This window comes from Adiantum capillus-veneris, chromosome 11 (genome assembly GCF_014529385.1).
Source record: "Adiantum capillus-veneris isolate H3 chromosome 11, ASM1452938v2, whole genome shotgun sequence".
Classification (NCBI taxonomy): domain Eukaryota; kingdom Viridiplantae; phylum Streptophyta; class Polypodiopsida; order Polypodiales; family Pteridaceae; genus Adiantum; species Adiantum capillus-veneris.
Window position 1 is genome coordinate 139,919,465 of NC_140941.1, and position 25,089 is coordinate 139,944,553.

The 25,089-nt window shown below is 42.5% G+C and overlaps 2 protein-coding genes and 1 pseudogene across 5 annotated transcripts; all 3 read right to left on the bottom strand.

Annotated features, from left to right (window-relative positions):
• Nucleotides 1-10,835: 10,835 nt before the first annotated feature.
• LOC147448114 (uncharacterized) lies at nucleotides 10,836-12,653 on the bottom strand (annotated as a pseudogene). Its single transcript, XR_015189678.1, has 3 exons — nucleotides 12,458-12,653; nucleotides 12,168-12,375; nucleotides 10,836-11,949 (listed from the first exon to the last, which is right to left on the bottom strand). The product of XR_015189678.1 is annotated as an uncharacterized LOC147448114 (transcript).
• LOC147448115 (uncharacterized) lies at nucleotides 12,462-15,984 on the bottom strand. Its single transcript, XM_086523979.1, has 6 exons — nucleotides 15,825-15,984; nucleotides 14,516-14,945; nucleotides 14,095-14,424; nucleotides 13,446-13,510; nucleotides 12,775-12,829; nucleotides 12,462-12,681 (listed from the first exon to the last, which is right to left on the bottom strand). The coding sequence occupies exons 1-6, from the start codon at nucleotides 15,969-15,971 to the stop codon at nucleotides 12,656-12,658; spliced, it is 1,053 nt and encodes a 350-aa protein (XP_086380105.1). The 5' UTR covers nucleotides 15,972-15,984; the 3' UTR covers nucleotides 12,462-12,655.
• A 2,386-nt stretch (nucleotides 15,985-18,370) lies between these two features.
• On the bottom strand, nucleotides 18,371-21,262 carry LOC147448116 (pentatricopeptide repeat-containing protein At3g26782, mitochondrial-like). Of its 3 annotated transcripts, XM_086523976.1 has the most exons (6): nucleotides 21,094-21,262; nucleotides 20,855-20,893; nucleotides 19,085-19,508; nucleotides 18,856-18,872; nucleotides 18,594-18,651; nucleotides 18,371-18,496 (listed from the first exon to the last, which is right to left on the bottom strand). In XM_086523976.1, exons 1-6 carry the CDS (start codon nucleotides 21,184-21,186, stop codon nucleotides 18,456-18,458), a joined length of 672 nt encoding a protein of 223 aa, XP_086380102.1. In that variant the 5' UTR covers nucleotides 21,187-21,262; the 3' UTR covers nucleotides 18,371-18,455. The 3 variants fall into 3 exon arrangements, 1 of the variants encoding a protein (XP_086380102.1); XR_015189676.1 differs by having other exon boundaries at nucleotides 18,419-18,496; nucleotides 18,856-21,189; XR_015189675.1 differs by having other exon boundaries at nucleotides 18,453-18,483; nucleotides 18,559-18,651; nucleotides 18,856-21,189.
• Between the last annotated feature and the right edge of the window lie 3,827 nt (nucleotides 21,263-25,089).

Here is a 25,089-nt window from a genome sequence, read left to right on the forward strand (position 1 = left end):
GGGGATTGATTTTGGACTTTATTGTGAACACAATGTGTGTGTGTGAGTAGTGGGTGGAAGTGATCACAACTTTAAATGGAAAGCTTGCCTTCTCCCTTGTCTCATGCAACACGATGATTTGCTCTCGCGCATCTCTCTCTTTTCTTTTCATGTATGGTAATATCTCTCTAGTTGGGCTTCTCAGATGACCATGTACAATTCTGGGGGTTTTATGCGTGTTTGCCAAGGCAAGAGCCTTCTATACAAGAACCGCATTAGCTAATTGCTAATCCCCTTCAGATACACAGTTCTATCATGAAGGAATGCAAAAATGGAGATTTTTCTTGCGTGAAAACTCATTCAATTTATAGAGGAACTGTCCCATTGCATGCGAGAGCTTCTGAGACACACACAGACGTATTTGCTCTACTCAAAATGATGCGAAACAAAGAATTACAACATGCTGTGGTTTTTTGCAGGTTTAGGATTTCGCACCTAAACTGCAAGGTAATGCAAGGGGAGCCTCGAGAAAGCCTTGAGTGCTTGTACAAGACAATTTAGAGAGATTTCCCACAAGAAATCTCATCTAATTCAAAGGGCAAGTGACCCTGCACGTGGCTTGAGGGATATGCACATGAGTGATTGGCACATGAATCAGAGCACAAAATAGAGAATTACAGCTTGCTGTAATTTTTTGCAAGTTTAGGATTTTGGCTAGTTTTGATGCCTACAGGCCCCAGGAGCTTCAGGTCTAGGGAATCACCGAACATGTGTTTTGGTGCAAATTGGAGGCCAAAAACAAAGATTTCAATGTGCTATAATTTCTCACCACGTTTTGTAAAGTGCTCCAAAGTGCGTGGAAAGTCACTTTCTACTTGGGCTTTGTCCGTGGAGACTTCTATTGTGGTTATGATGTTGAAATTGGGTTAGAGTAGGGAAATTTCAGTGCGATAAAGTGAGACAACTTGTAGAAGTTTACATGTTTTTTTCAAGTGTAATAAGAATAAAGAAATACCAAAAAGGGCGCCAGACTTTGGGACCAACATGGTATTGCTATCTGCTTGGAAGCACTCTAGCTTTCAAGCCATGTTTTGTTTGAAGAGTAATTTTTTGTCACAGACTTATTCGTAAAGTTCCTTTGTGTCGTAAAGTTTAAAAGAGTACAGATTCGGGTGAAAGCTAAAGTCTATCGCCCTATGGGTCAGCTTCATATGTCATGAGACTGTCATAACCAATATATATATATATATATATGTTGGTTTATTTTCCTTGATTTTTATTTAATTTTTGGGACCCTCTTGGCGAAATCACAAATGCCCAAACATTGCATGCCCTAAAACGACCCTTTAGGATCATGTGTTCGCTGTTTTTGCTGACTTTGGGACGAACGATCGCAATCTTTGTACCTCTACAGAATGCTGTGACAGTGATAGGATATGTTCCTGATAGTCCCCTGTAGCTTCCCTTCAAGTTTCGTGCGAATCCAACATGATTTGCACGACAAACGGGCGTGATGACTGTAGAGCTGTGTAGAAGGACATAGGCAGATTACTTGGCTTTTGTGCGTATGATTTGCTTGCAGAGTTAGTAGTGGAATCTCATCAAGTTCACTTCATTAGGAATGACACCCTAGTGAGTTTCCATGCCTCATCCTGGTCGCTTCCCTTGTATTGATATTTTATGTTGATGCGTGAGAGCTATGCTATGGACGTCGGTCGTGGCGACCCGCAAACAAACTAAAAGGAGAAAATTGGACACATGACAGTAGGAGAGAAAACTGCAGGTCAACTCACACTCAAAAGACTCTCATCCCAAGAGGGGGCACCCATTTTTGAGTGGGGGCTGATTTTGGACTTTACTGTGAACACAATGTGTGTGTGTGTGTGTGTGTGTGTGTGTGTGTGTGTGTGTGTGTGTGTGTGTGTGTGAGTAGTGGGTGCAAGTGATTACAACTTTAATGGAAAGCTTGCCTTCTCCCTTGTCTCATGCAACGCGATGGTTTGCTTCCGCGCATCTCTCTCTTTCCTTTTCACATATGGTAATGCCTCTCTAGTTGGGCTTCTCAGATGACCATGTACAATTCTGGGGGTTTTATGCGTGTTTATTGAGGCAAGAGCCTTCTATACAAGAACCGCCTTAGCTAATTGCTAATCCCCTTCAGATACACACAGTTCCATCGTGAAGGAATGCAAAAACGGAGATTTTTCTTGCGTGAAAACTCATCCAATTTATAGAGGAATTGTTCCATTGCATGCGGGAGCTTCTGAGACACGCATAGACGTGTTTGCTCCACTCAAAATGATGCAAAAGAAATAATTACAGTCTGTTGTGTTTTTTTGCAAGTTTAGGGTTTCGCACCTAAACTGCAAGGTAACACCAGGGGAGCCTTGGGTGCTTGTACATGACAACTTAGAGAGACTTCCCACAAGAAATCTCATCTAATTCAAAGGGCAAGTGACCCTATAGGTGCGGAAGCTTGAGGGCTACAGCTTGCTATAACTTTTTGTAGGTTTAAGGTTTTGGCCAGTTTTGATGCCTTTAGGTCCCACGAGCTTTGAGGAAGCTAGGGAATCACCGAACATGTGTTTTGATGCAAATTGGAGGCCAAAATTTCAACATGCTATAATTTCTCGCCAGGTTTTGTAAAGTGCATGGAAAGTCACTGTCTACTTGGGATTTTGTCCATGGAGACTTCTACTGTGGTTATGTTGCCGAAATCGGGTTAGAGTAGGGGAATTTCATCCCATTAAAAGTGAGATAGCTTGTAAAAATTTACATGTTTTTCTCAAGTGTAATAAGAATAAAGAAATATTGGAAGGGGCACCAAACTTTGGGGCCAACAGGGTGTCGATGATTTGGAGTAGATGATTATATCATCAAAGAATACTCCAGTGAAGTTGCAATATGGTCAAAAGATTTTCTCATCGTGTGATTGAAAGTGGCTGGAGCATTTGTCAAGCGAAAAGGCATCGCAAGATATTCATAAAGACCAAATGTAGTACAAAAAGCGGTCTTTAAAATATCTTCATAACCCTTGCAACTTATCAAATAGATCTTCTACCCGAGGCACTAGAAATCTATGATTCTATTTAGGGCTCTATAGTCTACGCGCATGTGATAGGTGTCATCTTTCTTTTGCATTAATAGAACCAGCGAGCAAAATGGTATGAACTAGGCCTTACCATCCCTTTTTCTACCAATTCATTTACTTGCCTCGTAATCTCCTCTTGTTGAACTTGAGAGACTTTATAAGGAGGCTTATTGGGAGGTGAACTTCTTGGCAATAGGGGCATGATATAAAACTTTAAAGGCATGATATAAAACTTTAAAAGTCCTTGTGCCCTAGTACCCTTGACAATGCAACCAAAGTTTACCAATGGTAGATGTAATGGCGACATCATACTCGATAGCCGCTAGAACTGCATCCATCATGGTCCCACCTTTGAAAAGTTTTCCAAGTCGAGCTGCCAATTTCGGTGAAATAAAGCTGACATTGGCTCCTCCGTTAAAAAATACTAGGGCCTCCTGATCTCGTACCTTGCCCCACGCGTTGCAGACCTTGGTACTCTCATCCCCATGGTCTAAAGTTGTCCCCACAAAATCTAGAACTAGTCCTGCCTTTGTCTTCCCTTTCTTTGCCGACTCCTCTAACGGTTTGGAACTGTCTGGCTAAAGGGCATCCTTGTTAAACTGAGCGAGACATATGAAATCTCCGCCCAATGTGGCCTGTAATCATCACAACAGAAGAAGCAGTACGATGTAATGCAATGACTTGTAAAATCCTCTACATAGTGCCCTCCAACAAACCCCAATCAACTCTATCATAAGCCTTCTCAAGATCGAGAAGCATGATAGCTACAGGCTATCTCGAATGTCGTGTCCACTCAATTGCCTCATAAAATGTGAAGACGTTGTCCAAAATGCATTGATCCTGCACAAAGCCTGTTTGTGAAGCATGGATGAGATCAAACAAATTTGGTCTCAAACGCATACTAATCTCCGCCTTTTGACATACGAGAAAAGCCTCGAATCCATAGTGGGAGGCATCTCTTGTGTAACAAAAAGATGCCGCAAGCCAGAGAGCATAAGTGGATTGAGCACATCCCAAACCTGCAAGAAAAATTGTCAAGTCAACCCATCCTCTCCGAGACAAGGGGCACCATCAATACCAAACAGTGCATCCTGCATCTTCTGCATATTGAAAGGAGCCACTAAACTATGATGCATAGCCTCTATAACCACTAGATGAGCATGCGACCACACCTCCTCTATGGCATGCATAACATGTGTAACATGCTTGTAGAACCATGCAAGGTCCTAATTCACACATTGCCTTACCAGTGCTTTCTATGATGCATAGCCTCTGTAACCACTAGATGAGCATGCGACCACACCTCCTCTATGGCATGCATAACATGTGTAACATGTTTGTAGAACCATGCAAGGTCCTAATCCACACATTGCCTTACCAGTGCTTTCAGCCGTAAACTCGTGACTTTGAATGCACATTGCGAGTTCGGTTGTCTTATGCAAACGGCATTAACCCAAAAGAATGCCAAGAAGAAGGATTCAAAGGTTCTCAACTCCCTTCACAATTTCACACCAAGGACTCACTGAGTGAAACTGAACGGCCTCTCTTTGCACAATTGCTCATCCCAAAATAGGCCCCTCTTTCTTTGAATTCAAGTAGTTTATTGCATGCATGTACAATCAGGCAAGGAGGGTTCTTAGTGAAGTAATCCTTGGCAAAATCATATTCATTAACCTTTGAGGCAACAACATAAGCTCCACTCGACTCTTCATTTTCCTTCATGATTGTTGTCTTTTTGTTCCACTTCTTCTCTTCTAGCAATAAATTCATAGTGTCCTCCAAGCTTGCTGAAGGTTTCTCCCTCTTTAGAATAGTGACAAGCTGTTGAAAATCTTCATGATTTTGCAAGATCCTTCAACAAAGCAACAACCTTCTCATCATAAAAGATTACTCATGGCTAACCAATCTTCTCCACCATTAGACCAAAGAAAGACATCTTCAATAAAATTTCAGAACTCTTGGCTCTAGCTCTAAAAAGCCCCTCAAGCCTTTGCGGAGCTTCCCATGTTGTACTAGCACCATTCACATTATAGATGAATTTGTCATCTACAGCAATAAAGATGACACCCAAAGCAGTCAGTGGGATTCTTCAGCTAGTGGATTCTTCAGTTGGTTCCTCCAGGGCAATGGAGGAGCATCGATGCATCTTTCTTCACACATGCACGAGATCGTTAGTTCTTTTCAGTTAGGATCATGCCCACATCACATGGCATTATGCACCGCCCTAGCTCCCCCTCCCCCCCAAAATCCCGTGGTTCATTTTACACTCATTGTACCAACCACCTTGATATTTACATAGCCTACACATATTTACCTTGCTTTTGTACTCCCTCTGGGTGATAGGCATTTGAGCATTTCCAGAGGTCTCTTATGTACACAGAATACAGGCCCTTTTCTTGCCGGAAAAAAAAAAACAAAGGATAAAGCTTGTTCATACTTTGGCTAAAAGTTGGGAGTAGTATACCTTGCTTGGATGGGCTCTCCTTGACCTATTGGCCTCACAATATACTTAAGGCTTTTCCTCATGAGATACCTTCCCCTCCTCCCATGTATGAAAACCCAAACCCTTTGATTTTTCCTTTCTCATGGTGACAATTTGGGTTAGTGGGAAGGTCTTACCTTGACTGAAGGCAATGTCTATCAAAGATCAAAATGATCACATACATGAGATACTTCCCCTCCTCCAATGTATGAAAACCCAAACCCTTTGATTTTTCCTTTCTCATGGTGACAATTTGGGTTAGTTGGAAGGTTTTACCTTGACTGAAGGCAATGTCTATCAAAGATCAAAATGATCACATACATTTCAATTAGTAAGGGTTGATCATGACCATTCTGCAACTTCTTTGCAAACCAAAACACGAAGGCCTCAGCGTGAGCAGCTAATTGGATGATTGGTAGCATGCTTTTGGTGGGAGATAGGCCCACGAACTAGGTTAACCAACTGATCATTGGCATGCAACAGAGTTTGATCCTCCCTAATTGGTGAAAATTGGACTTAATAATCTTAATCCCCACAATTGGTGGTACCGGAAGGTTTGTCTAGAGTTGATGCACACCTTTTCTTTGTATTTCACCACAAGATTTGCCATAGATTGAGTTGGACATGCCTAGTAGGTGGATATACCCACTTTCTAGGATAAGGATTGACCTTTTTTGGAGGAGTGGAATTATTCCCTTATTCAAAATGCTAATGCTATCCCTAAATCACCGCAAAACTTTGAAACGTTTCATTCCAAAACATGGAGTTTCTATATGAAAAGTTTCACATCCATAACAAGGTCATCTACAGTAGACAAGGGAACTGCCTTAAAGTAAAAATTGAAATTGTCGGTTCAAAATGTTATTGAACTATGCTCGGCGATTCATAGTAGCAAATCATATAAATTGTGATCTAAGAAAATACTAAATTCTAGTTTATGAAAGAGAATAGGTGATCAGGAATATTGGCATGTATATATTCTAAGTAAGAATAGGTCTCAAAAAATACTAAATTCTGGTAAGTAAAAGTGAACAGGTCAGGAATATTGGCAAGTACATATTCTAAGCAAGAATAGGTCTTGCTTGAATTGGCAGCTTAATATTTATTAAAAAGGACCTCTGAGATAGCATACAACACTGGGCAATATATCATTAAATGCTTGTCAATGCATACCAATTACCGTTGTATTTTGTCAAGTTTGAGACGTGATGCAAGTCTGCGATCTTTGATTATAGCATGATGGATATATTGCTTTTGAGATATCATCACAATGTGATAATTCAAAACATGCATGGTATAGAACAAAGGTTTGATGGGTATTCCTTGACTTTAGAATTGATGTCGTGACTACCATAAGATCTGGATTCGTCTCTCCCCAATGACTTCCATAACTTAGGTTGAACTGATCTTTTGTGAATAATGGTGGTTGCTTAAGGGATTCCTCAAAATCATATGTTGATGATGCCAAGGCCATGGAACACTGGTCATTGTTGAGGAATGGGTCAGGAGAAACGTGACGAAGCTGGGATGGTGAATGCACAAAGAAGCAAACAGGGCACTTACAAGTTTTTTCATTTTTGCAAAGCAAGGTGCAGTAGCAAGACAGGTGTACCCAGCACTCAAAAAACCCATGTGATAGTCACCTTTCCTACATGTTCTCCTTCAAAAGTCAGGACATGTTGCTGCTAAGTAGTTAAAACAGTGAGGGCCTTTACGCCTGGCTTTCTCGCCAGGATGAGTAAACGGGTACACAACCCAATCATGGCTTTTTTCGTGCATGCACCTGCCACTTTGAGGCATGGGGGCCCTTTTGTACACTCATTGAACGTTTTGAAGATCATAAATATTTGGTTTAGCAAGCCTTTACAACAATTAACTCTTTTCTATGTGTCTCTCTTATGAATAAGAAATGTATGTGGTGCTTGTGTCTTACAAAGATATCTACTTCTTCAATCCTTCCTTTGCCAACCAGCTATCATGCTTGTCTTTGGTGAGGTCTGTGCATGGACTACTGGGTCCATCAACACTAGTCTCGATGGATGTCATGATGTCTCCCCAATGGGTGATGCAAACCTCCCATGAGCTCAACCATGAGTCCATTTGTGGATAGTTCTTGCCCCTGTTACATCCATCTTGCCACCACTGTTGTATTGGATGAGCTTAAAATGTTGTAGCTTCTTTAGATGGTGTGTCTATCTACGTCCTACACATCTACTTATGTATCTCTTGGAAGGAAGCGACTCTACTTCGTGGTGTAGTGAATCATGCTTTGTTTCTAGTGGAATGGGCAAGATTGCCTCTATCCATCCATCATCACTTGTGACCATTTAAAAACATGTCATACTATTTTCTAGTTGATTGAGCTTTGTCCACAATGAAGCCAAAAAAAAATTCTCTCTTGTATCAAATCTTGGACATCCCTTCCATCCAGGCACTCTTAGAAAAAGCATTTTGATTCCATGTCTTCCTCCTCCATGATATAATACTTATTGTTGTACTCGGTCATGCTCTATTTCTAGGGGAATGGGCAAGATTTCTCCTATCCATCCATCACATAGCACTTGTGACCATTAAAGACATGTCATATTTCATTCCACTTGCTTGAGGTTTGGTCAATTTTTCATTTCTTCTCGTAAGTGTCAAGGCTCAAGAATATTTCCAACAATTTTTACTCTCTTTGACATCATGGCTGCCAAGTTCCTCTACAAGTTCAAATGTACTGGCTTTCATATATGGAAAACAAAAATCAAAGGTTATTTAATGCAAAAATCTTATGGATAATTAAAAATCCTCTTGCACTAGATGTTACAGGTACATCTATTGTTGTTACATGAGCTTTATGTGCTGAAAAACAATGAAAGGATGAACAAGATTTTGATATCATTTTAACTTCTCGAGGATGATTAAATACTTTGAATGACGTAGATTCTGCCAGAGACTTTTTTTGGAGCTAAGCCAAGCCAAAAATAAGTTTAAAGGTGGAGCTATGTTGTTTACACATATAGTGAGAATATTGCATCTCTTGTCGATCAATTGGAGAGTATTGAAACTCAACTAGTGTATGTTGAAGCACTTATTCCTGATGGAGATCTTGTTGCAATCTTACGCAAAAGTTTGCCTCAAAAATTCAATCAAATTGTTATTGTAAAGGAAAAAGATCCAACTTGTACATTGGAAGGAATAGTCAGTTGTTTTACAAGGAGAAGAGCACAAATTACTGTGTGAAGGTCTACAACTCATGCTACAAATGTGACATTGGCAAATGTTTGTTCTATTTAAGACAATTTAATCATCAAGGGAAAGACAATTTGTCTAAGGACGCATGTGAATTGTGGAAAGATCAACCAAACAAAATTTTCAAGAATGCTTAACTAAATTTTGTAAATGGTGGTGATACTAAAGAAATTGTAGTTTATATGGTTGCAGATCCAATTGATAATTGTTACAAGTTAGAGAAGCTAGTTGTTCTTCTTCAAGTTCAAGTCATTTTATTTGTGTCAATAAATGTAATGGGTTTAACACTACCATGACATTTTTAGCCAATGGTAAGCACACCCAGTTCCTTGTATGTCTTGTAGATTAAGTTTATGTTGTCCATCCCTCCTCATTTTGTTGGACAAGAATCCCTCTTGTGGATTGAGTTTACAAGAATACACACACCCTTTTACAATTTGGGGGGTCCTAGTCTATGTAGTTAGATGAATCGTATTTACTTGGATCAATGGCCAAATTTAAATTGGGGCAACGGAGACGTTGCGGGCCGTCGATCTTGCGATGCCACGCGAATTTACCAATCGGCCCGAATTCACTAAGCTAACCAGAATTTATCAGGAACATGTCTCCCAATGCTCTCAAGAAACACGCGCAGGCGAAGTGGTTAAGGTGATAAGCTCTCAACGGTGACACCGTGGGTTCGAGTTGGGAGGGAAAGAGGGGTGCAGACCACCCGAATTTACAAGTTTTGGGGCACCCAAATTTACCCGTTTTCCCAAATTGCACCTAATCCCCATGATAAACATGAGCCATTGATCCCCTCCTAAAATGCCCGTGTGGAGATAGTGAGGAGGCATGGCGACCGACGGAGGCCGGGAGCCATGGTGGGAGCACATATTACGGAGGAATTCAAGGACCATTCTCGACCGTTAAGAGTCGAGGGGGAGGGGGACCAATAATGAAGCGAACTTAGTGGTGATAGACATGTACAAGCAGTTCAGATTCCATTATTGCGTGACTGAGTGGAAGAGACAGTAGATAGTACTAAGTGGAGGCAACAATAGACAGGAGAAGCCATTCCAACAGCTGAGGTGTCAACACCTCCTTGTCTGCTAGCTGCTGAGGTGGCACATCGTCGATGCATTCCGTGTGCTGATTGGTGCACACCTTATTGGAGGGAAGGTGTTGATATTCCATGCACTAAGATGGCAATCATCCAACGCTGCATGGGAAAATTGTGCTCAAGAAAGTGTTGTAGATAGACAGCCAAGATCAACAACCCCCGACCTTGACGGGTATGGTGAGATTCTCCATGTCAATCCGTATGTGTAACCTCCCTTTAGCCCGTGTTCTCCCTCTCTTAAGTGGGCCTACAATGAGAGAATGGGCATTTTTGAGTCATTTAAACCCATTTTGTTTCAAAAGAATCATGCTGAAAACAAAATGAAATTCACAAAGCCTCCATGCATTTATATATGGCTTTTGGGTTTATTCCAACATCATTGTCGCTGACTCCCGAATATAACCATATACAACAATAAACACTCTCATAACTATAAAAACGTTTCACATGAAAAAGACAGAATGTTTGCACAATTACAGGAATTCTCCATACTTTGGCTTGTATATTAGATACAAATACACCTCTCTTCCCAAACTCGTGTCCAACACTAGAAGCCCAAACCCACACACTTAGGCCGAAACCGGTGGATTTGACCCCATAGACAACCCGCATTTGTGCATTCACCCAATGCATTTCGATCAAGAATCGAATGAGTAGGGCACAAGTATGTAGTCTATTCCTCTTCTACAAACTTCCAAACTTTAGGGAGTTATAGAATCAAGCATAAGCGAGTCTATTCCTCATCTGGAAACTTCCAAACCAAGTGAAGAGATACAAATACACATCTTAATGGGTAGAATTAGAACTAGCAGTATAATAATAACAATGATGTTCATACAAACTTGAGCTGCAAAAAACTTGAAATGAAATTAAGGGTCATAGAGATTAAGAGTAAATGAAGCTTTCTGCTCAGTTCAGGCAAGGCATACATAACCATTCAATAACACTTATTAATAGTAAGAAAATGCATGCTTTTTAATGAGATCTTTGAATGATTATTGAAACATTTGAGGCCACTTGGTGGTAGCTTAATGTTATGTTGAATTGAAGAGTTTCATCTTCATTAGACTTCACTATTCGGTGGAGAATAGTCCTCACTAGACTTCAGCTCCATGCATCTTTCTCAATAAACCTGATTTGATGCGTTTTGACAAGCAGCCTTTGTTTGATGCATAAAACTACATGGTGTGCTTTATATAGTTTGCAAACATTAAGCATGCAAGTTTGCCAAACCCCCTGTCCAGGACAGGGCTCTCCAAAGAGCATTATAACATCGATACGCTCGACCGTCTCCATTTCTGAGATGATGATTACATGCTTCCTAGCAGGTGACACGAGAGACGTGCATATGTAGAAGACCGCCCGGTGTCCCCAGCATAGACTTGATGTCCTTTTCCATAATCTTTAGTGTTGAATGAGGAAGCTATGTAGGCATGCAGTGCAAGACGGGAAAAAGTGTGCGTGCGCCAAAAACCCCTTCAAATTATGTGGTTATGTGATTACCAGCTTCCTAGCATGCTTACTGTGGGGCAACTTGTCTAGAAAGAGCAGTAAAGGCAAAAAGGAGAAGAGCCATGTGTTTGCACATAACTCCTCTATTGTGAAAAGCCCACTCATTGTGACAGTGCCAGTTTCCTAGGGAGAGAACAAGTGCAAGCACCTCCAGTGATAACAGGAGAGGACGTGTCTGCATTAGACCCTGGTTGTTATGACTCTTCCCAACAAGTTGTGCTTACCATGATTGTGTGGTCTTCTTGCTTGGAAAAGCAAGACAGACATCCCGATGAATGAGGCAAGATGCACACACTGCAGAGCCATTCACCCAAGGACAATAGAGATCTCATTAACGGGGTATAGACGCCTCCATCAGACATGTACGCCATTGCCGGAGAGCAACAGAGACGCTTGTAGCTGCCCCCTTAGCTCTGCAACTAGCACCAGCAGCTCATCAGTTGGATTGTGTTTAGCTGCAATTATGACCAGAAGATATTTACGCCTCGAAAGCTCCACGGACATGCCATCTACATCAAGTGCTTTTAATTGATACTTCTGTCCATTGGCCTGCAATACAGATTACATGGCATGGTTAACTCCAACATGAAAATTTCCAACCATATTAGAAATAAATATCTTGTATTCTTCAATCATGTTTCACAACAAGCACTCCCTTAAAACTCATTTCACTCTTCATCTATTTGGATATGTATGGATTTGTCTATATATCTATATGTGTGACCATTGTATTCGCTTGTTGAAACTTGCAGATGCAGCAACCTTACCATTGTTGACTCTGCATTTTTTAACAGGTCCTCCAATTCTTCATCTGCCGAGTCATTGCTTAGGCACGAGGCAATCCATCCCCAGCAGTAGTGCGGCCACCTGGCATTGGAGACTCTGCGATTCCTCGTGAACTTTTTCCGCATGCAAGTTTGCTTTGGCATCAGACTCAGCTTTCTCTAGAAGGCACTGCAGGCTTTCAACCTAATGCTGCAACATTACAGAGATCAATGAAAAAGATAATTAACTACCAAGGGTTTCGAGAACAATGCACTACTAGAAAAGTGTATACTTGTGTGCCAGAGAGTTGATTGATAGTCCTTTCCATCTCTTGACTCCTTTAACAAAATCTGCTCTTACAGCCCCTCCACAGTTGATTGGAAGCGCATAAGTTCTGCTTGCCACGTGCTATTTTCCACAGCTTGCAATTGATTTTCTTTTTCTAGCATCTTTTGCTCCAGCTGTTCCATTTGAACTTGCAGATGAGCAATTATTTTATTCTAGTCACACGGTTATCTGTAGAGGGAAACAAAAGACATCATCAAGGCCCTTTGCCTTATAAACAAGAATATCAAAGAAAAGACAATGATCATCTCCCTTCAGCATTACCTTGAAAAAGCTGGCCCTGCCCCTTTTTAGGCCTACTAAGTCCATATTCAGATGCCTGATGAGCAAGTGCATGAGTCCCAAAACATTCAGTATCTCATTGATCAAAAGACACATTCGCATTTGAATCACGAATCATAAACAGAAAGCAAAGAATGCTTTAGACTTGTCGAGAAATGATTATGAATTTTCAAGCTGCATCAAGTCGAAACTATACAGGAAATCTACCTTGTGACTTTAGCACTCTTGAACAGACATGAAGCAAATGCAATAAGACAGTGCACAAAAATTTGGTACTAATTTAAGATTCGAAAGATCACGAAGCTTTCTGAAATTCCTATGTTTGCTCAATTGATCATGAATAGGTACATTTCTTTTATCTCATATGCAAACAGTGCATTCTCCAAAAGTGGCTAAAACCAGATCCCACGAGCTTGAGGGCCACAAAAATATAGGCAAACCATAACAAGATATAACAAGCTTGCACACAAAGTGACTATGCCCAATCACACATAGAAGGCCCATACATGCCTACACACCCAAACAACCCTTGTACCATGCTAATATGTTACCGTGCATAGGTTTTACTAAACTGCATCCAGTGACACTAAAATACACAAAGGCTTTCAGCATATTTCTGGACTAATGCAATGTTGATAGACAGGAGAGCATACTCCATGGTGGATTTGAGTTGATGCAGTACTTGAATCCGAGGCCCCTGTTGTTGCAAGAGTGTAGTCTGGCTAGATAGAAGCCCCTGTTTTTTAGAGTAGTGCCGATGCAGACTGCAGTTGATCGTCGGCTTCAGTTCAAAAACGTAAGGCGGAGAGCACCATGAGAAGCTCACGATCAAAGAAATCTATTCCCAGAAGGGTTCAAGCATCAGTAGGTTTCAAATGAGTTTTAAGGTTCTTTGAGTCGAGAACTGGCAAAATTTGGGCTCTAAATAATGTATCCAAAGTGCTTGCCTTAGAGGGGAAAGCAAGACATGGAAAGTAGAGTAAAGAGCCTCGAGGAGGACAAGTCTTGTACTAGTAACTACTATGGAGTATGCATCTTCTGTGGAGTTTCCATTGTTCATCTGCATTCGAGGTTTCCTCGATTAAAATTTTTCGTTTTTTGGTGCTCTGAGCAAATGTAAAAGTGAGGTTTTCTTCGTCTGCATGCTTTGTGAGATGGACCTTCCACTGTTGATTTGCGTGTGAGATGATTAGGATGACAAGGCAAGGATGCTTACTATCTAGAACGGCTTCCTGCCTCCATCGCTGCTGGTATCTTCTTTTTCAGCTATGGATTCTTCTAGTTGACGTGTTGATGCTGCACCTGTCAAATTAGATACACATGGTTCTGGCATGGCAAAGCTCTGTTCCGACAACAGCTGCTTTGCACTGTGAAATTCCAAGGGACTCTGCACACAGTGAACAAAGCGCATCTCTTGAGATTGTTCTAATCGCCCATCATCCAGTACTACCTTATCTAAGTTATTTTGGAGCTCCTTTTCACTGCAATCATCGCCGTTTTGTGCAAATGGGTTCAATGACCGCAGAGAAGGGGGCAAGCAGGATGTTGAAAGTAAGGGTGTAGCATCTAGCATAGAGGTGGCATCAACACATTCATCACTTGATGAAGCACTATCCGTAACCTTGCCATGGTCTGCGTAACTTGAGACTCACCCTGCAAAGTGGAGGAGGTCGTCACATGAGCTATAGCTGGACTGCAAGTTGTCCTGGATAATTTACATAACCGGATGAGGTCTGTGATAGACTACCAATATAGGTAGAACCAAGATCGAAAGAATGCTTTGATTGGGAGTTAACATGCTTATCAAAAGCCATAGCATTGTATCCAGAAGCAGGCAGTCCTCCATAAAAGGGGCATAGCGAATAGGATGATGGTGGCAAATCATCATATGCAGGAGTTCCCATCCGCAGTGACGTATGTAGGGGCTCTAAATAAGCTGCGTAGAGCAAAGGGTGATGTCTTACTGTTTGCATTTCATCAGAGGGGGTATCCACTTGAGATACCTGCTCTGATGAGGGATGATGATTGTCTTTAACAGCTGTCCTTTGCTGTTCAAGATGAGGGGATATCGATGTTGCTCTGGAAATCTCCCCCAACAGTTTCTCTAGCTCTTCATCGTATTCTTCTTCCATGAAAGAAAACCAGTGCTGGGACTACCAGGAAAAGGAACCAAAAAATGAGAAAATCATAAAGAAGGGGAGAAATAAAGAAACAAACCCACTACACATTAATCTAATCAATGGTGCAAGCTCGTTAAACATAGTGAACACAGCCCTGCAAAGCAAAGTATCAGCCCTCCACCTTGAGATCTGCTGCCCTGCTCCCGCAGATGCTGCAAAAACAGAGATACCCAAAAAAACAAAACAAAACGAAAGGCACACAAACACACAACGAGTCAAGAAAATGTGAATACGCCCGAACAGAAAAAACAGATGAAGCTGAGTTGCACTTGCAATCAAATTGTTGCTACTACTCGATCTAGCAGAAATAATGAACAACCAATAGACAGTTGCTGCTTCTTATGCTGAGATTAAAACCCAGGCCAAAAGATGATAAACAAAATCGAGTTGCTGATCGACAGAAGCAAAAAAAGTTTGCAAACGTGTGGTGGCAGTTTACCTGGGTGGACAGCTTCCTGGGAGTCATCGGAGACTTGCAAATATGCCAAAAATGGAAAAAAATGACGGGAGCGAGGAAAACCTTGAGAAGTGGATCAATGGAGGAAACCAGAGCTTCTCCGTGAAGCTTTAAAAGAGAAAGACATGAGTGGCAGAGTATGTATTAGCAGGGCTCCCAGGAGCTAATGTAGGCTTCTCTGTACATACACATCTAACCCTACAGATGCAAATAGCTGAAAGAGGCAACTATACACACAGTGCTTTCAAAGTGGCGCAAATGTAACTGAGATAATGGAGCATCAGAAACAGAGCAAGCGAGTATGTTCATGGAATTTCAATGGCGATAGTGAGCCATCTGAAAACAGAGCATTCGAGCCCAATGGAGTGTGAAAGAATGAGAAGAGGAGTACTTACGCCATGATGGGGGGCTGCAGAGAGGAGAAGCGGCAAGCAGCTGCGTAGAGGTGGATCTTTTTCCCTATTTTTCCGAGAACGAGAAATATTTCCCCTTGCTAATTTAATTTCTACGCCCAAAATACACCCAATCCACCTAAATCCCATGCATGCCCTCCACCCAAAAAACACACCTTATTAGGCCACTCCCCATTAACCTAATCCCCTATGGCCATGGCCATGCTACCAAATTTCCTCCCTAGAGACCCTGCCTTACGGCTGTGCCAACAAAGACGGGACAAAGGGTTGGACCGAAATGTCAATATATAAAAATCAAGAGAGATTAAATGGCCAAAAAATGTCGACGTTGTGAGCCGTAGTAAAATATGAAGAGGAGGTTTCATGCGGAGCGTTTCACCATCACCCAAAATGTTTTAGGAGTTTCAAGGTTTCAACCCTCCCGAAACACGTTCTATGGTGACCATGCCCATAATAGCAATTAATAACAATCATTAGCATGAAGAGAGGGATCGGAGGCAAGAAATGGGATATGAGGTTGATAAATAGGTATTTGTCATGAGATCGAGGACATTGAAAACCCAAGAGATAGTCTTGGTATTTGATTGTATATTTTATGGATTTTGGAACTACACCTCTATGGTGGTTGGCATATTTTGTATATTTATCTTGAGACATCTGCCCTTGAAATCGGAAGATTCTAATGTTTTCCACCAAGCGCTTTGATAGTCAGAGGACATTTTGAAGCTCTCACTCTTATGGAGTAGGGAAAGGTCAGTTGATGACGACCTTTCCCAGTAATGTGGGCGAGAGCATGCGCGCTGGCAACGCACTGGCACGTTGCCAATCGTGCATGCGCTTGCCCACATTATTGGGAAAGCGCTGCCAGTCGTGCATGCGCTCGCCCACATTACTGGGAAAGCGCGCCAGTTACGCATGCGCTCGCCCACATTACTAGGAAAGGTCATCAACCTGGGAAAGGTCAGTTGATGACCTTTCCCTTCGTCAAGGTCGGGGGAAGGTGGGCCAGGTCACCGTTACAGGAGGCTGTCGTAGAGCACACAGTCAGATGAGCAGTGCAGCAAGCAGGAAATTACGTTGACTGATGTGGCAGCTGCTCATTGAACAAGGCGAAATTCTTTCCGCCAGCTGATGTGGCAGCAGCATGCGACGTCCTGGCTGCTGGCATGCTGGATGTACACTGCACTGCAAAGCATTCTGTACGCAGGCTGAGTTGGCGCAGATCTGTCGACTGAAGCTCTGCATTCTGCAATCGAAGGAGCTGTGAATTGACGGCCCTGATCTTCTGCCCGCCAACCCCGGACCTTGACGGGCATTGCGCGGTACTTTTTGGCTCCGTCAAAGTCCAGGGTCAGGGGGCAGCTGACCTGCACCGTCAGCTCGGCTGACGTCCCTAGCCGTAATGAGGTGCTGCATCTACAGGATCGCAGCCAAATCAGCAGACGGCATATGATACACGAGAAGCAGCGCTGCAGTCGACACATCAGCGGCAGGAATCTCAGCAGCAGCGCTGCAGTCGACACATCAGTGGCTGGAATCCCAGCAGCAGCGCTGCAGTCGACGTGTCAGGGGTAGGAATCCCAGCAGTCGACAGCTCAGTGGAAATGTTGCTGTGGAAACAGTGCTCGACTGTGCTGGTGGAGTCCCAACTGTAACTTCGACCAGCGCGAGCAGTGATCCACTGTGCTAAGCAGCAGCGAGCCCATATATATAACGTCTGGTCGTCGACATGCATGACATGTCAGCATTCCATTGGCCCCCGCTCCCCTGGGCTTTGACGGCCGGGAATGGTCGTACAGTGACCATTCCCTGCAAAACTGCTCCCACCAATGGCCCCCGGCCTCCGCCGGTCGCCATGCAGTCGCAGTATTATAGGGACCATTCCATACACCTTCTCCAGAGGCAGAATCTGCTACTACATATTAAAGGTCCAGCTGAACTTTGGAGTGGTGGACAATACTCCCTTCTAGAGTGGGCAAACTGAGAGTGATAAAGCTGCAAAAAGGCGAACATCCTATAAGGCAAAATTCGTGGCCTCTTTAGCGTGCCATTTTGCAGATATGCATGGTCTCACCATTCAGTAGGTAGGACAAAATCATGCATACCCAAATTATGTTAAGATTTGCAGTACCTGTAATGGGTTGAGGAGTCCAATGGTGAGTGTAAGATGGTTCCCAAAGGCAAAAGAAAAAGTGGAATATTCACTTTGAAAGTGAATCTGTCAGTGGCGAAAACTGCAATGTGTGAATGAAGGATAGAATTGCATTCTGATTGTGGGTAATTTCCTTCTGCAAAAGGCCTTGCACGGTCTGTAGCTTGCACGTATTCTGTCATGAGAGAGATGTAAAAGAATCATCGCACTCAACAGTTATCTTTTGTGGAGAAAGCTCATGAACAATGTTCAGGGATGTATTCCCACGTTTAGAGACGCACATCTTGGACCAACTGGCACTGTTGCCTCCCTGACCAACCGTCCAGATTGAGCAAAGAATCATTTGTGCCAGCAAATATAATAATCTCTTCAACAATGAAATTCCAATTTTATTAGCTAAACCAACCACAAGAAAGTGATTTCCCAAACAGCAGTCAAACAAACCTCAACTTTCCTACCAGTCATTTCTCAAACAGCTTGCACTTCACCCTGTTCCAAAAAACTGCACATAATCACAGGTCCATTAATCGTCAGAATTCAACAACTCTCTAAGAAACAGCTTACTTGTTACACGTATTTATAAAGCCATTCCAGAGCACCTTTGTATGAATAGCCAAGGCCTTGCCTGTTTACATAATCTGCATTGTTGCATCTCATCTGCAGAACCACGTGTGGGAAATTTTAGCAAACTCTTCTTTGTTAATCACAAGTAGCTTTTACCTACCACTAGAAACTATTGCATGATATAAAGACAGTAATCAGAGAGAGACTCACAAGCCTATCCCTGGAGCACACAAACAAACACCTATACAATTGTAAAGAACAGAACAAAAGCTCACAAAATCTTTTCTAGAAAATTACCTGACTAAGTTGTAAAACTGTGCTTCAGGTATACTGTTACTTTACTCTTCCTCATGAACTAGGTCCAATACTAGATCCAACTGGGGAAGATGATTGCCCCTCCTTATTTTCTTTCGCAATCTAAGCAACTTGTCTTGTATAAATCCAATGGATGGGTGATTTAAGTTATTCACAGTAAATTCATGCACCTTGTCCTGAGTCTCAATCCACGATACGCCAGGTTTTTTACCTGCACCTGCCATATTTCTAAGACTTCGAATGTATTCCACTTTCTCCCACATGTTTGCATCAGCATACATGTTGGACATAACTACATATCCGAAGGCATCATGAGAATCCAAATGTAGCATCTGATCAAAGGCCCATCTTCCAAGTTCTGCACTCTTGTGGGTTCTACAACTTGTAAGCAAGGACTTCCATGTAACAATTTCTGGCAGAGACGGCGCAGCATGCAACAAGTCTATGGCTTCACTCAAGCACCCCGAGCGACCAAGAAGATCAGCCATGCAGCTGTAAACCTCAACACCAGGAAGGTTTCCAAGGTCTTTTTCCACTGACTTAAAGTACTGGTGACCTTGTTCCATGAGACCTGCATGGCTGCAGCCTGCAAGAATGCTCGTGTAAGTTTTATCGTCCGGCTTGAACCCTTGTTCCTGTATGTTCTCAAGGCATTGCTCAACTAGCCCACATAGACCATACTGAGCATAGCCAGCTATCATTGCATTCCATGACACTATGTCTTGGTTTTGCAAAGTCTCAAGAACTTTCTGAGAGTCTTCTAAGCTTCCACATTTCGCGTACATGTCCACAAGTGTATTACCAATGGCTCTGTCACCAGCAAGATCACTCCTTATGACTTCCTTGTGAATCAACCTCGCTTGATCAATGCTTCCTACAGTACCACATGCCTTTAGAGCACATAAGATCGAGACTTTGTCAGGTTTTACACCTTCCTTTTGCATCTTGTCGAAGACCTCAAGAGCAGGAAGTCCTTGACCATCTTGAGCAAATCCTGAGATGGCAGCACCCCATGAAATCACATCTCGACAAGGTAAAGCATCCAGCACTCTGTGTGCCTCTTCATGACTCCCACACTTGGCATACATGTCAATCAGACTACTCCCAACAAGCTCATTCATATCATACCCATTATCGACAATTTGTCCGTGAATCAGCATACCTTCATCTATAGCCCCAATGCTGCCACAAGCTTTCAAGATGCACAAATGTACGACCTTGTTTGGCTTTATATTATCCAGTTGCATTTGTTTGAAGAGCTCTAAAGCAAGATGACCATGCCCAAACTGGGCATATCCAGCAATCATTGCGCCACAAGCCACAACATTCCGAGTTGGCAGTGCATCAAATACGCTGCAAGCCTCCTCTATACTACCGCTCCTGGCATAAAGATCGACAAGGGTGTTCCCAATGGCCACATCTGTTTCATGACTGCCTCTAAGAATTGTTTCGTGTATGACACGGCCCTGTTGTAACGCTCCTATGTTGCCGCATGCTTTCAAGACACACAAGAGTGTTACCTGATCTGGTTCCACAGCCTTTTCCTGCATGTGCTCAAAAATCTCAAGAGCATCAACAGCCATATTCTGCTGGGTATAGCAGGTGATGATTGCCCCCCATGAAACAACATTTTTATTGGGCAGGTCATCGAATACATTTCTAGCTTCCATAATGCCACCACTTTTCCCATACATGTCAATCAGTGCGCTTCCCATGACCACATCTCTCTCGAGTCCAACTTTTGTTAAGAACTCATGTATAATCCGTCCCTTCCACACCTGTCCTAGGTTTGTGCAGGCCTTTAATGCACAAGAGAGGACGTATTTGGTCGGGGAAATACAACTCTCTTGCATTTCTTGGTACATCTGAATGGCTCTTTCATTCTCTCCTGAGGAGACATGTGCCGTAATAATTGCCTGCCATGTGTGTGATATAGGTGCAGCAATGGAGCAAAAGACCAGGTTCGCCTCCAACAAAGTACCACACATGGCATATGCGCGAATAAGGTGATCGCATAAGACTGTAACAGAACCAAACCCATTACTGATCATTAGTTGATGGACCTGTCTAATGCGCGAAGTATCTTTCTGTCTCATGCATTTCTGGAGGAACGAAAAAATGTACTCTCTGGAAACAGGCAGGCCATAACTGATGGAGGCATCCATGCAAAGATGGTCATGGCATGAAACAAGACATACACCCCAATGCCGGGTGACCTACTTCCAAGTAGTAGGCATTGCTCTCCTCCAAGCTCTGAGAAGATCCATACACACACTGCACACTTGTGAGGCGAGCCACGTCGTGATCGTCCATCTCTGCAGAGAGCTCTCTCTCTCTCTCTCTCTCTCTCTCTCTCTCTCTCTCTCACACACACACACACACATTTATTTGTCGGAAAATTACCAAAGTAGCCCTCAGTTATTAAAAGGCTTAAGATACCCTTGTACCTATCTTGGATGGATTGTTCACACGGTTGCTAATTGGGCACCCACACCATGGGTTTTGATTTTTTTGGGGGAAAATTACCAAAATACCCCTGTGTATTTGTGGAAATTCCCAGGATACCCTTAAAATTCCCAATATACCCTTCATCATTTTGGAATGGATTTGCCTCAATATTTGCATAGTGTAATCTTCATGACAGTGGAGTTCTATCTTATAGTGTTTTTAGACAAAACTATTCATCAATGAGCTCACAAATAGAGGCATTTGTTTCTGAAAATGATGAACTATTTCCTCTTGTGTGCCCACAATACCATTTAGATGAGAACCAATCTTCATGTGAAGAGCTGCAAAAAAATTGTCATTAGAGATGTTAGAGAGGTTAATGAAGGGTATTTTGGAAATTTTTGATCAAATGAGGGGTATTTTGGGAATTTCCACAAAGGATTGGATATTTTAGTAACTTTTCCTTTTTAATTATATAAATCTCAAAGGATTCCATTTTTTGTGGTGGTATAAATTGAAAGGGTGTGAGAACTTGCTATTTTAAGAATAGAAAGTTTGACTAGGTCTACCTAGAGGAGTTGCTAGGGTGGGTGGCTCTCTCTCTCTCTCTCTCTCTCTCTCTCTCTCTCTCTCTCTCTCTCTCTCTCTCTCTCTCTCTCTCTCTGTGTGTGTGTGTGTGTGTGTGTGTGTACGCGCGCGCGAGACATGCTTGGATGAGGGAACAACCTTCTCTCTTGAACTCGTTTGGCTGTCATCAAGCGTGCGTCCATCCTCCCACCCCCCCGTCGAGCAATGTGTCAACGCGATAGTCAGCCACCACCTTTGGAAATGCCACTCTAAAAGGTTTAGAAATTAGACTCTTAATTATAAACCCATTGTCTATGCAGTTTGAATTCAAACGTCCTAACTGTTATGAGCGCATCTCATGTTACGAGACTGGGCACCCTCCTGTTGTAGTGGTTAGCTACAATTGGGATAGTTGGGCGTATGGTTAATTATGTGTTGTCTATTTATTTGAGTTGATGATGATTTTGTAGAGTGGAATGCGGGGAGTTGATGAAGAGGCGACGGCAATTACTCTTGGCCATTTTATATTTGCACAGTATCTTAGAACATCATTGCAATAAGCCACTATGGCTCTGTAAATAGTTGTAGTGGGAACTCCCCTTATGGGTTATGCAAGAACTAATGAGCTTCACTCATTTGCAAAAGTAAAGTGGTTGTAAAAAGAGGGGCCTCAATTTTTGGCACCTTAACTCAAAATAATATATTAAACTCCACAAGAGAGGTGTAGTGGAGTTTGGGGCTAGATTTAGGCCTTTCTCTTGCAGATTCTCTTCTCTACTCTCTTATGCTATGGTTATTTGCTGTGTACTCTCTAATCTAGTTTCCATCTCTTACACATCTCTTACACTCTCTTACAAGCATGTCTATGTCAATTCTATGTTTACTGTGTGTGTGTCATAGTCTAGGTGAGTGTGTGTGCTTGGAAATTGGAAGAAGAGGTGGACAGGTTGATGGTGATTGCTTGAAAGCTTGTGTTGAATATTTTAAGCGGTCGATTTCCCCCTCTTCAGCAACAGTGGTATCAGAGCCTCAGGTTCGAGGAAAAATCGGCACCAGATTTCAATTTTAAGAAGGAGTTCCCCTAATCGACAAAATCCCAATTGCAATTCATCGACCTTGCAATTCAAGGATTCAAGGACTCGTGGAAATTCGAAGTATAATTGATCGAATTTGCAGAAGAAAAACTCGACTGTTAATTGGTGGCTATTCAGCGACGACTGATTTCCAATTCGGCTTCATAACGACCCAAAATACGGTATGTCGAGTGTTCACCTTCAATTCTAATGCATAATTATTGCGGATTGTGAAAGCAAGAAGAAAGCATAAAAGCTTGGACAGACGGAAGATTTTTGACTTCGAGCGAGCAATTGTTCTGTCATGATGAACGACATCGGAAAGCTTAATTAAAGAGGAAGGAAAGAAGGATCGAAGAAGAGAGGAGGAAATTCAAGCTTGTCACGAAAATTATAAGATAGAAGGAAGGATGGAAAGAGCCATCGAAACCACCAGAGAACTGCCATAATTCTCCTGCTTGAAAGCCTCAAGTTCAGTATTCCCTCTTGCCTTGTGCTTCCTCGATTCAATCACAGTATATCCACAATTTTTGGCCATCCGGCTCACCCCTGCTGTGGGAAGGGCTGCCTAGTAGCGATTTCAACTCTAACTCCGGCCGTGGGAAGGACCGCCAACCCATGTTGTCGACCTGCACGAAAAGGCTTGCAGCTGTCGCCAATACTGACGCCTAGGCCTGCTGGGTAAAAGTCGTCACTCCCTCGCGGTCCAAAGCTTACCCTGCACGGCACCTTGAACCTCCCTTTGTACTCGCGCGCTGCCCACAGCTTTCCAGCACGCCATGTAGGCTATAAAAAGCTTTTACACACCTCTTTTAAACCAAAAATTTGAGGTTTAAAGTTTTGGCCGCCCACTGCAAAAAAAAAAAAAAAAAAGAGCTACAAACCCTCTACAATTCAAACCTTGGCCGTCCATTGTCCTACTTAGCCGCCCAACCACTGCAGTCTACCTTTCACTTTGGCCGCCCCCGGCACTACCCGATTCAATTGGCTTCCCCACTGCAGCATACGGTCCTATTTTAAAGTAAACCTTTAAATCCATTTAACCCAAACCTCTAAAGGCTTTCCAATTCCATTGTGGACATTCAACTTAAGAATTAAGTTGGCCCCTTTTATTAAGGACTCGGGTACCCTTCTATAAACGTTTGGTCGGTCTCCAATTCCCATTCGATTGACTCCTTTGGCCACACAAGCTTTCTATTTCGTTGTTCAAAGAGGAATATTGGCCGTTCATTCTTCGCCGAACATCTTCGACAACCTTTGGGGTGAAAGTTAAAAATTACCACTATTTTTTTTGGATAAGGAGACCGCACGCTACAAAATTCAACCGGCTCGGTAATGCACCGTCGGACCGTCTACTTCTCTGGCAATTTCCTAGCGCATCGCCATTCCGAACTGGATGCCACCGCTATTTCTCAGCTAAGTACATTACATTTTTGTATTTTATTTTATTTTATTCCGCATATTTCATCTGTAAATATCCCCAAATAGCCTTTTTAAGCATTACCATTTAAGTATTTATTTATATTTTAAAAAAAAACAAAAAAAAAACGCAATCATGGCACACCTTCCTCAGGCACCCACGATTGCAGAGCAACTTCAAAATTTGCAGCAGTACTCACATATGAATGCATGCGAAGGCAAGAACTTGAAGATAAATTATTGCATTCTGCACGCACCAAATCTGCACCGGCACCCCAGAAAAACAAAATTAGCAGAAAAGCCTTCACTTTTAAAGATTTTGATGGCACTAAAGATGCTAGCACGGTTCTAGCATGGGTTAGTCAACTAGATGACTATTTTCATGATGAAGACTTTCCCGAGTGTGAAATGGTAAAGTGTGCATCCAATCATCTCACTAGCAGTGCTGCATTGTGGTGGAACGCCACCAAACAACATGGAAGAAGACCACGCACCTGGAATGCATTTAAAAAAGTGTTCTTACCTCAATTTTTGCCCACACAGTACAAAGCTAAGGCACGACGTCAATGGGATTTAATTCGATAGGGTAGAAATGAAGACGTATAGGGTTACACTGACCGTTTTTGGAATTGTCTAATTCAATTGCAAGCTATTGAACATGTTAGTCGCAGGAAATTGAAGCGAAAGTACATATCAGGCTTGGCACTAC

Bases quoted from the DNA above. Each gene is read 5' to 3' on its own strand.
- LOC147448115 (XM_086523979.1), bottom strand. From the start codon at position 15,971: ATGGGATTTAGGTGGATTGGGTGTATTTTGGGCGTAGAAATTAAATTA. The intron at 14,425-14,515 runs GTTATGTAAATT...CAAGTTACGCAG, and splicing joins TCTATCACAGACCTCATCCG to ACCATGGCAAGGTTACGGAT. The intron at 12,830-13,445 runs GTATGCTCTCCT...CTTGCTCATCAG, and splicing joins CAACTCAAATCCACCATGGA to GCATCTGAATATGGACTTAG.
- LOC147448116 (XM_086523976.1), bottom strand. From the start codon at position 21,186: ATGGACGATCACGACGTGGCTCGCCTCACAAGTGTGCAGTGTGTGTAT. The intron at 19,509-20,854 runs GTACTTTGTTGG...GAGAACATACAG, and splicing joins TCGCGCATATGCCATGTGTG to GAACAAGGGTTCAAGCCGGA. The intron at 18,497-18,593 runs GTGCTCTGGAAT...GATTATGTGCAG, and splicing joins CCTTGGCTATTCATACAAAG to TTTTTTGGAACAGGGTGAAG.